General features: G+C 39.0%; 1 protein-coding gene across 2 annotated transcripts in view; it reads right to left on the bottom strand.

Moving 5' to 3' along the window:
• LTBP1 (latent transforming growth factor beta binding protein 1) overlaps nt 1-12,144 on the bottom strand; it is a 204,689-nt gene that overhangs the window by 128,249 nt on the left and 64,296 nt on the right. For both annotated transcript variants that reach the window (XM_086628160.1, XM_086628169.1), the window contains exon 5: nt 11,127-11,294. In XM_086628160.1, the coding sequence (XP_086484286.1) occupies nt 11,127-11,294 (168 nt within the window). The remainder of the gene's footprint in view (nt 1-11,126; nt 11,295-12,144) is intronic.

Genomic DNA, 12,144 nt, shown 5'->3' with positions numbered 1-12,144 from the left:
CAAAAATAAAAATTTGACTTCGTAGCTCAGCTTATCATCTTTAAATTAAAACTAAAAATACAACCAAACAAATCAAATTAACAAAGTATTTGGTGAATAAAATACAGGTGAGAAATATGCTCAGTGACTAGGTTTCTTAGAATTCAACCCCCTTCCTGTGCAAGCAGCAAATACCCAATTTTCCATCTATTCATTGACTGGCATCCCTCAAGACTTTGTAAGAGGTTTGTAAAAAGAGTTTACAATTCCCATAGACGTCAACTTGATTCACATTTGTAAATCCCTGGTTGAAAGTTCACAGTTCCCTTTTAACACTTCAGATTTTTTATGGATAGATAGAAAAATCAAAGAATTTAAATATGTGCATAATGAAGATATAGTTCATGTTCCAAAAGAAAGATCCAGAAATCTCTGTGCCTCTGCTGCGAAACAGGCCTCTCAGTTACAGTGATACTCAACTCTAAGAACTGATTGTAGGTGGAATGGATATCCAGGCTACACTGTGCAAAGACAGGGGAATTATCTGGAGCAGGATAAAAAAAAACAGAAGAGACTGTAGAGAAGCTGAATGAGGAAAGACTGCAATCAGTAGAGCAGTGATAGCTGCTTGCTTCTTTCTGATTGTTTCACGTCCACAAGGACACATTAAATACAAACCCATTTGCTAAGAAATTTATCCACGATAAATGCCATATTTTAACTGGTAAAGAAATTTTTCACTCTTCTATGCTTGTATAATTCAAAATTTCTTTTTTAAGCCAAAGTTGGCATATACTTGATCTTCAGTGAGGTATGTGCAAAGACATTTGGTTTAGCAATAACAAAACTATAGCTGTACAAGGCAGTGTGTTTATTTGAATATGCAACAACGTAATCATTCAAATAAATGCACTCTTAGCTCTCTTTTTACGGTACTTCAAGTCAGATGTATGTAAACTAATCCCTATAAATTAAAACCATATACAGTAAAATAAAGCATTATGCATTTTAACTTTATGTTCTGTTTTGCTTTAACTTTGAGGGAAACATACTCCATGTGTTTTTGAATGGCTGCAGGTGTGGATTTTGTATCATTTCCATTTGTGGTTTTTCCTATGACTGCACATCCAAAACTGTGTTCTCTATAATATACAATTTGTTGAGCGCTTTGAGAGTAGATGGACTTTTGCTTCACAGTATGCGAACTATTACAGGAGCTTGACCCCTACAAATCAATGGGCCCTGACAATATCCACCCAGGGGTGTTAGGAGAGCTGGCTGACGTCATTGCAAGGCTGCTCTCCGTAATCTTTGAGAAGTGGTGGAGATCAGGGGATGTCCCTGAAGACTGGAAGGCTAATGTCACCCCATTTACAAAAAGGGTTTAAAGGAGGATTCAGGAAACTATAGACCCGTTAGTCTTACTTCAGTCCCTGGGAAAGTTACGGAATGAATCCTCCTGGGACTATCACGAGTCAAATGAAGCACGTGACTGCAAAAATCCAGTACAGATTCACCAAGGGCAAATTGTGTTTGACAAACCTGATCGCCTTCTACAACAAAGTAACCTGCTTGGTTGATGTGAGGCAAGTGGTGGACTTCGTCTACCTGGATTTCTCCAAGTCTTTTGATACTGTTTCCCACAGCCTCTTCCTAGAGAAACTAGAAGACAACCACGGTCTAGACAAGTGGTCTGTGTGGTGGGTGGGGAACTGGCTGACAGGCTGCACCCAGAGGGTGACAGTAAACAGCTCCTTTTCAAACTGGAAACCTGTCACAAGTGGAGTTCCCCAGAGCCCAATATTGAGCCCAACGCTGTTTAATATCTTCATAAGTGATCTAGATGATGGGATCAAGTGTATCCTGATCAAGTTTTCTGATGATACCAAACTGAGTGGGAAAGGGGACACTTCAGAAGGGAGAGCCACCTGTCATGGTTTGATGTGGAGGGGGGGGTGGTTCTGGTGGCAGGAGAAGGATTTTGCTCCCTGCGACCTCCCCGGTTTCGGATCCGGGTTAGGCTTAGTTCTGGCCACCGGATCAGACTGCCATCCCCCTCGGGGTTGAGCCAATAGGGCGCCTCTGCGAATTGCCCTATTTAAGTCGGGACAAAGGGACCGGAAAAGGTGCTTCGCCCAGGATTGAGCAGAGAAGGGAGGAGGGCACTGCCCCCGCTCCCTGGCTCCCGGCCGGGCAGCTGCCTGCGTCGGGCCGGCGCCGCCCACGGAGAATGGCGGCGGCGGAGCCAGCTGGGGAACTCGGGGGCACCCCACTCCCAGGGTGCCCACTGGGCTGAGTTCACCTGGAGAGGACTGAGATCTGAGAGAAACAGCTGCATCGACAGCAGGTCAGTGAGGATGGAGCGGGAGGAGGTGTGCCGGAGCCGAGTTTCCCCTGCGGCTGATGGTGAGATAGCAGGCTGCCCCCCTGCAACCAGGACGGCCTCGGTGGAGCAGCGACCCACTCGCAGCCCGTGGGGAGAAGATGCCTGAGCCCGAGGATGGTCGTGTTGGGGGCACGGCAAGGCAGAAAGGCATCTGGAGTCTTCGTGACGACCCACGCCGGAGCGAGTGGCTACAGCTCCCTAAGTACCCGAGACTGTGGTATAGCCCACACCGGAGCAATCTGTGGGGAAGGATTGTTTCCAGTGGGCTGGACTCACGTTGGAGAAATTTGTGGATTTTTCCTCGTGGGTAGGGGATCCATTGGAGCAGGGGAAAAGGGTGTAAGGACTCCTTCTCCTTTAAGAAAGAAGCAGCAGTAACAGCACGGAATGAACTGACCTGCACTCCCCCAGTCCCTGCCCCCTGTGCTGCTGGGGGGAGGAGGTAGAGCCGGGAGGAAAAGGAAGGTGGGGGGGGGGGAGGTGTCGGTTTTAAGATCTGGTTTTGTTTCTTTCTGTCCTCTCAAGTAATCGGTTTTTATTTCCCTTTGTCCTTCTAAGTAATCATTAATAAACTGTTTTGCTTTGAGAAAAGCGCTGCCTGTTTTGCCCAGGACCATGGTTGGTGGGTGCTCCCTCTGTTCTTGCCTCAACCCTCAGTCCTTTTGGTTTTTTTCTCTCCTCTCTACTTTATTGGAGAAGGAGAGACTGTGTGAGTTTTAGTTGCTGGATCAGCCTAAAACCACGACACCACCGTACAGGAAGACCTGGATAAGCTGGAAGAGTGGACTAACAAGAACCATATGAAGTTCAACAAGGACAAGGGTAAGATCTTGCACATAGGAAAACACAATCCAGGAGCACAGCACAGGTTGGGATCTACCTAGCTGGGAAGCAGTTCTGTGGAAAGGGATCTGAGGGTCCTGGTGGACAACAAGCTCAATATGAGTGAACAGTTTGCTGCTGCTGCGGCAAAGAAAGCCAACAGGATGTTGGGTTGCATCAACAAGGGCATCACCAGTAGAGATAAAAAAGTCATTATCCTCCTCTACTCAGTGCTTGCCAGGCCACACCTGGAATACTGTGTTCAGTTTTGGTCTTTGCTATGCAAAAAAGATGTGGGCAGACTGGAGGGTGTCCAGAGAAGGGCCACAAAGATGATCAAAAGACTGGGAAGTCCTCTATATGAGGAAAGACTTAGAGAACTAGGCTTGTTCAGCCTTGAGAAAAAAAGCTTAGGGGAGACCTCATCACCATGTTCCAGTATTTAAAGGGTGGCTACAAAGAAGATGGAGACACCCTTTTTAGAAGCATTCACATGGAAAACAGGAGAGGCAATGGTTACAAGTTAGTTCTGGGGAGATTCTGATTGGACACAAGAGGAAAATTTTTCACAATGAGCACCATCAGCCATTGGAATAATCTCCCCAGGGAACTGGTGCATTCCCCAACACTGGACACTGCTAAAATTCAGCTGGACAGGGTGCTAGGCCATGTTGCCTAGACCATGCTTTTGCCAACAAAGATTATACCAGATGATCCTTGAGGTACTTTCCAAGCTTAGATTCTATGATTCACAGTGATGGTCTGAAGTCCTTAAGATGAGCAAGGGAGTGGAAATAACTTGCTAACAGGTTTCTCTAAGTTCAAATTCATTAAAATCATCTGGCTGAGCAATGTATTTTCTTTAAATTAGCATCTAATTCCTCCATTAGAATCAGAAGGAAATATGTCAAATTTGAATAATTATTTTAAGATTATGAAGAGAGAGCTCACAGATGCTGTAAGCTGTATGGTAGAAACCAGAACAATTTGTTGATGACAAGTACTGATAAATACATGGGGGAAAGAAAGCATTCCTTCTCAACAGATGCGGATATCACCACCACCAAAAAAATCCTTAAGATATAATTTTTCTTTGTAATTTGAGTATAGGTGGCCAATAATTGAAAATGCATTAAAACCCTGAGTGCTGCTCAGAGTACAGAGTGGTACATTTACATTACAGAGTAGAATTTTAGAACACTAGTGGTTCACATTAGGAAAGCCCACACTACACTACCTGGATTGTAAGTAAAGTAATTCATTCTCCTGTCTGCTCAAATTTACTCTATAGAACAAAGTGGAAAAAAGGAGTATCTGTTAAATTGATGCTCATGATAAGTGGTTCCTCCTAAATTGTTTTGCATTGGCTCTCCAGGCTGGGAATTACCTTTTCCCTAGCAACATCTATAAGTCAAAGGATGTAAACAATTAATAAAATATTTCCACCGTTATTTGTCCTTCTTTCTATTTTAGCCACTCAGTCTGGCATCTGAGGAAAAATACTTAGCCTTCATTTTGCTACAGCTGTTACAATGCTGCTGCATAAATAAGTATTTCAAGCATGATCATCATTTATACAAATTAAATTTCAAATTACCAGCTAAAGCAGTGAATAAATTCTGATGTTCTGATCCTTTTAATTTTTTTCTCCTGAGAGAGAGACACTCTGACAGCCTGACCAACTTCCTTTACTACTGTTGCAGAAAGTTTAAAAAGTTAATCTTTTAACTAAGTTGTCTGAGAACTCTGAAATTTAAGTATCTGCCAGAGTCTGTTAAAAGAAAAAATATTTCATCTGGCAGCAAAAAGAGCATAAAACAATAAAGCCTGACAAGGCAGAAATGATAATTACTGCAGGAACAGTAGAAACAAAACTTTTACCAAATAAGGCTACAAGGTAGCCACTATAGAGACAGCAAAAGGACTAAACTGATAATACTGAGGGAATAGCAATGTTCTTACATCATAACTACTTTGGAAAAGGATGATACTACGGGAAGTTCAAGTGCAAAACCCAAGGATGTTTCAAAGTAACACTTCACTCTTACTCACAGAGAATACAGTATTAAAAACAGGCTATGTATTATCATATGATGTTCTTGAGTAAGCAGTTATCCCAGAAATAAGCTTCTCATCACTTAAGATGTCTGATGGAACATAATCAAGTTGAAAACCAAAGTGTGGGGTTTTTTTAAATAATAAATTCTCCTCAGTTATGTTACTAAAAGGAATTCAAAAATCTCTGAATGACATTTGTTATCAATTATTTTAAAACCTCCATTTGAGAAGTTACATGTACATCTGCTAAGTCTCAGCTGAAGCCATAGGAACAGCATTTTGCTGAGGCACAAGTTACATAAATCAGATATGATGGGTCATCTACCCAGGCTGACACCATTCATTGAATAATAAACACCACTTCCTAATAGAGAAGCAAGCATCTATTCTAACATGTTGCTGTTCTAGCAACTCTTACTAAACCCAGTACAACAAAACAAAGAATAAAATATAAGGGGTAGAAAACTGAACAGTGTACACCTCCCAAGCTGGCAGAAGAGTCGGTAAATTCTGACAAATCTACACAAATACTTCTAAAAGCTGTTGGTCTTCTATATGCCTTTATATGTCATTAAATTTGCCCTCCAATATTATTTACAATAAATGTCTTTTCATACTACACGATATTGAAAATTCTTCCTCAAATGTCATAGTCTTACAGTACCTCTCAAATGCAGTAGGATATGTGTAGTATGTATTATACATTCATACTACACATAGCAAAGAAACAACAACTTTATCACACAGCAAAGAGCAGCAAGGGAACACCACTCATTGCTCTTGGATTTCCTGTCATACACAAACTACACATAAAAATGCACTCGCTTGCTTACAGGTCATTGGCATTTTTAACCAACACAATTCAGTGATAAGACCAAAAGTACCTGAATAAAAAGCAATCTTAACTTCTACAGCATTGATAGAAATTCATCATCATATATGTCTGAAAAAAAATCAGAAATTCTATAAGCTTTTTGCAAATAAACTGCTTTACATTTTCACAGTTTTAAATAATTATGCTCTCTAGACTCATTCCTAGATAGAAAATTCTGTTAGAATAATAATTACATAGTGAGTCTTTTTACTAAATTCCTTTTGAATAACCTATTGTTTTAAAATACATTGGTCAAATTTTCTTTCATTACTTTTCGCAGAAGACCAAATAAAATTCCAGCAAAATGTTTATACTGCTTCTTGGAAGTTTCTGTCTATACATAATTGGAAACTTCTGGATAACCTCAATTATCCAGAAACATTTGTACAAAGTCAACACAGTAAAACCGGAAAAATTTTTGATACAAAATTCCAATAGGGAAAGTGCCAAAATTCAATAGGCAATACAATTTGAGCATTATTGCAACAGGGTACAGGATATGCAGATCACTGTGATCCTTGCTGAAAGTTTGGAAATTTATTATTAGATAAATGCATCTGCTCCTTCAAAAACATGAACAACCAGATACATTTTCACTTCAGACACCATGTCATCAAATGATGTCTGACAGATCTTTACTAACATGTTAATATAGGACCAGAGACAAATGAACCTTTTATAGATGAGAAGAAAGGAGAATGGATAAACATCTTATTCTCTTCTAGTCTCACAACGAAGATTGTCTTACACAGACTGCAGGTCACACCACACACATCTGACAACAATCTCAATCTCAATCTCAACAATTCTCAATCTCACAACAACTCCCTAACAAAGATCAGTCAAGCTGTAGCAGAAACACTTTAGCTTTGACTCAAATTAAATGAAATAAGAAATAAAGGGTTCTTAAAAATCTGCCCTTCTTCCAAGGGAAAGCACACAGCAAAGCATTCTTCATTCTCAATAACAGCCTAAGTAAACTATGGCTGTGCACAGCAAAGCCAGGAGGAAAGACAACTGTGCAGGCTATATGAAAAAGGATCAGAAGAAAATTAAAAGGGAATGTTAAAAGAAGAGATACTGATGAGCATTAAAGTGACATAAAGGGGAGTAGCAGTGCAATAATTCTATCACCACCTCTGCCACAATCATCTCCTATGGTCTTGGGAAAAAATGCTTAAACTCTCCTTGGTTTCCATCTGTAGAATGCTGCTATTTCCCTATTTGACACAGATACTGCCAAGTGCTCATGCACAAAATTTCTACAGAAAGATCTGCACTTCCACTGAATAGCATGCAACTGTTTTTAACTCCTCATTTATAACAGTTTGAATGAACCTGTTTAAATGAGACACAGGGCTGAAAATGGACAGTGAATATAAACCTAAATATTAAATAACTCCTTCCTCTACTAAGTTCTGTCATTCCTGTGCAATGACTGAGGCGGGGATCCTGTGGAAAAAATAGAATGTAAATCTATAATTAAATACATATGCACAATAGGGAAAAAAATTAAAGGGGCATGAAGAACATTAATTCAGGCATTTCCTAATTCCTTACTGCTTCATTTTACAGTTACAAATCAGTCGCTGTCCTCCCACTCCTTACAGAGAGAAAATTCATTTCAAAAATAGGTATTTTGGAACGTGGAACAATTTTGAGGAGAAACAGGACATACCACTGAGTAACTTCAATGGTGAATGAGACCGAAACCTCATATGTTATTCTATATGCATCCTTTCCTTTGCACATATATCGACCCTGTTTTACAAGCCTCTGTAGATATCTCAGGACTGAAATACCATACACACTGCACATGCATCAATCCAATAGAATAATGAGAATCATCTATTCAGCAGAAGTTTCCACTCAGACCAAATGCTTTCATTCTCCAAGCCAATGAAATACTGGAGGCTGGTTAGTTCAACTGTGCAGCATAGCCCATTCACAAAATGAAACTGCAAAAACCCCCGAAGTTTCACTGAAGCAGACTGACAACCAAGGAAATCCTTCCTTTTAAATATCAAGCTTTCATCACCTTCAATTGAAATGCTAGAGCTCTTCATGAGAACAGCCAAAATCTCAGCTACCTGAAAACCTACATTGTCCCCAGTCTGTTTCTTGTTGTGTGTGTTTGTTTTGTTTTGGGGTGTGTGTTTTGTGGTTTTTTTTTGTTTGTTTGTTTGTTTGTTTTAAATGGCTTATCCATATCTTACAAAATTTTCAGGAAACAGGATTTGTTCCTTGCCTGGGCTCACTGGTACCAAGTTTCAGCTGAAATGACAAACTGAGAAAATTTTAAGAATCTGAAATAACCCATGGAAAATCTCGAGTACTTTTAGTAGAGTCACTGAAACTTATTCTCTCTGAAAACAAAAAATGTTTAAAGTTCAGCACAAAGTTTAAAACAAACACAAAATTTTATTCTCTTTCATTATTAGAAATAATGGACTGTTAAGAACAAAGCAAAGTGATGGCTAGCTGCAATATGTCATCAGAGAATCTAAATTCAATCTTGTGTACTAGAATGCTGCTCCTGCTACAGAAATGCAGTTTCCTAACTTCCTCACTCATAGTGAGTATCTATTATTAGTAATAGGAGTTAGTTTTCCAAACAAGGCGTGTGAACTTATCTTTTCTGGTTGTAGCAAGAACAAATACTTCAAAAAAAATACTGAAAAAGTGCTCTTTGTTGCTTTAAGTATATATTTTCTGACACAACATTTTGTTTCACGGTTGCACTTTTAAAAATGTCAAATGATCAGAGTAAGAATTTCCATGCATTTTGGATAAACAGTAAGTAAGCAAGTTTAGAACAGAGACTTAAAAGCAAAAAGCACAAGTAAAACATAATACAGATGTTAAAAATATAACAAAAATAAATGATCTCAGAAGACTCAAATCACTTCTGCTTTATGTATCAAGAGACATCTCTATCAGGACAAGGCTAAACTAATGAGAGGCACTAGTTAGAGAAGAGATATAAAAATTATTTCAGTAGTATGTATTTTAAACCTTGATTCAAAAGCTCCTGAAAAATCTACTCTCATTGAAAGAACTCAATCTTCAGATATAGGATCTCTCCTCTCGGGCTATTAAGATGTTAAGTTCACTCAGCATTTTTATTTTTAAATGGAGAGACTTGAAGTCACAGTTTAGACCTCTTTCTTATTCCTCCCCTTTTAAAATTACAATACTTAGAGCTGCAGTGAATGCTTTTGGTCTTTTAAAGGTAATAGGGAAGACCGATAGCTACAGGCAGGTTAAAAATCCCTATGCATGTGTAGCAACTTGTTTTTATACCTTTTATACATAACATTTCCTTATCTTTCCATCAAATACTATTACAGCCTGCTTTTGTTGAATATTTCTAGCAGCCTATTGTACATGGTGCATCATGAGCTGCATGGCCTGAGGCCAGGAAGGAAGGTGTGGAACACGTCTTCACAGGTCAATTTCCACTCTCCGAGTTTTCAAGTATTTGAGAGAAGGTCGTGTTACAGCACAGATTTACATAGCAGACAAATTACATGACTGCCCATTCTCGGCATTTCATAATTTCAACAAAAAATTAGGTCAAATGAAAGAGGGGCAGAACAACTCTACCTTTTCACAGTAGTCAGAAAATTAAACAAAAACCTTACTTGGATGTGGTTCTTGCCAAAACATTAGTAAAAATTACTGTATTAACAGTAAACACAAGTTTAAAGTATTTGAGTTACCTTTTTTTTTCCAAAATCCTTTTCTAATGCCTCAGAACAACTCTAACCAAACCCAAAACGTGCTGTATTGCTCTTTTAAAATACTACTTTTATTATCCTTAGTGCAAAACATACATATTTTTACAAATGTACATATTATCAAGAAATCTGTTATTAATTTCAAGAGCTTTCACCCACAGCCTGATAGTCTAGTAGGAATGCTAAGAGAGGGAACTGCTCTTTGTATTGTCTGTCCAGATGAAAAGAATAATAGTTTGGAATATTTTTTCCCCCCCTCAGAGTCTGAAATATAGTGCACTTTAAAAAGGGCAGTATTGGCCAGCCTCAGCACTGCCTGACATTATGTTTATACTAGACGGAGACTAAAATTACAACGTTCATATCTGGCATTCCTTGAGTACAAATTGGCAAAATAATTAATTTTAAAAGTATTTTTAGAAAACGATACTATGATATTTTCAGGACAACAACAAAATACTTTCCAAGAGCAGTTAAGGATATCATAACATGGAACAACAAATTTAAAAGTGTTAAGGTATATATCTATATATCTGTATTTCTCTTAGCTTACAAGACTACTACTTGCACACAGATCCCTATCAATACCATATAGCGTACCGTTAATATGCTAATCCTTATCCTAGATGGCTTTCAGGATTTTAGACTGGCATACTGCTGATACTCTCACTGAGCAAGCAGAAAGAATAAATATTAACAGAACAATGACTGGCTTCAAGAACTTCAACTGGACTTAATATTATTTCAGTTTCTAAAAATGACAAATATGAAATCTGATTTACTCTCAGCAGTAAGAAGAAGTTTTAAGCTGATGTATTTTTAAAAAAGATTGGAGTTTTAAGAAACTCCTGAGTAATTTTTTGAAGACAGACTCACTGTGTTAGCTAGATTTAGTGTGCATTTGATACCTATTCAACAAGCAAGAAGATAAAACAGAACTTTTTGTGGAATCTGACATATTTTTATTTACCAACACAAACGCTGAGGGATGAATTTTACCAAAAGCTTCAGCTTAGCATATTGCAGCCCTGCAGCTGAAAATTCAGATGAAAAATATGGGAGTGTTTTCTCTATGACACAAAAGGAACATTTGGGAACATTTCCGAAGGATACCAGAAAGCTTGTCTAACATACAATGGCTCCTACTCAGCACAGCCCTCCAAACAAAGAGTAACAGATGCACAACTGGTATTAATAACAAAACATCTCCTCCCTCTGTTAGTCAAGAAAGGACAGCTAAGGACAAATACAGTTTCAGGGTACTTACCTACTCGGAAGTTAGTGGCTGTCAGAGTGTCAGCAGCATGACCGTTTTCGCTAATGAGGGTGGTGGTATTTCCCTTCTCACAGTTGTTCTGACAGTTGCCTTTGGTGCAAGTCACTTTACAGATGCTGGGTGTAAAGACCACCTTGATGCGACCAGTGTGATTTCCCACTGTCAGCGGAGGCAAGGAAAAAAAGAAAAATAAACAGATCACTTTGGTATCCATTGATTTCCTTCAAAAAGTTTTTGGGAAAAAAAAAAAAGGCGGGGGGGAGAAAAAGGCGACAGGTCTACAGGAGGAGGGCAGTCTGCAGTGCTCTCTCTCATAGATCTCCAGTGGTGTCTCTGAAACAGGAGTAGGAAGCTTAGCAAACAGAACTCCGGGATCTGCTCCAAAACCACATTTAAAGTCAAGTCACTGGAGTGGGATTAGTAATCACAATGCTGCACTTCATTCACAGGCAGACAAAGAGCAATACCAAGGGCATGACAGCTTAAATAGCCAACCCTGACAGGCAGATGTAATGTAAAGAGGCTGGCTGTGCACCTAGGGGTGAATAAACTCTTGTGTCCTCCTGCATACTTTTCCTGTTTCTGCACTTATTAAGTCACTATTTGTAGCTCGACCCCTGGAAATGTTTTAGGCATGCGGCATGTCTGAAAACATCTGTCTCAAATCTCCTGGCACCCCAGCACGAAGTGGTCAAACCTTGTGACGCAGCTGCCTGGACCCATTTTTTCACAGTTTTTTGGCACTATTTTCCACAAGGATTTACATATTACAGACTGAGCTTTGCTGTCAGCCTTTGTTTAAGTAATAAATAGCTCAGAGAAAAGGGTGAATAAGTATCAATGCTTGAAAATACTGGTTCTGAGCTCAAAGATAAAAAATGGGTAGATCCTCTTTTTTTATATGCTTCCTTACAGTAATTTTAACAACTTGAACGTAACGAAGACTGAGCAAACACTGATTTTAAGTTAAGCTAATTAAAAGAAAAACTTGTTACAGAATTTGATTTAA

The sequence above is a fragment of the Tauraco erythrolophus genome, chromosome 2 (genome assembly GCF_009769465.1).
Source record: "Tauraco erythrolophus isolate bTauEry1 chromosome 2, bTauEry1.pri, whole genome shotgun sequence".
Taxonomy (NCBI): Eukaryota; Metazoa; Chordata; class Aves; order Musophagiformes; family Musophagidae; genus Tauraco; species Tauraco erythrolophus.
Note: the sequence above shows the minus strand (reverse complement) of the source record. Positions and strands in the feature narration are given on the sequence as shown.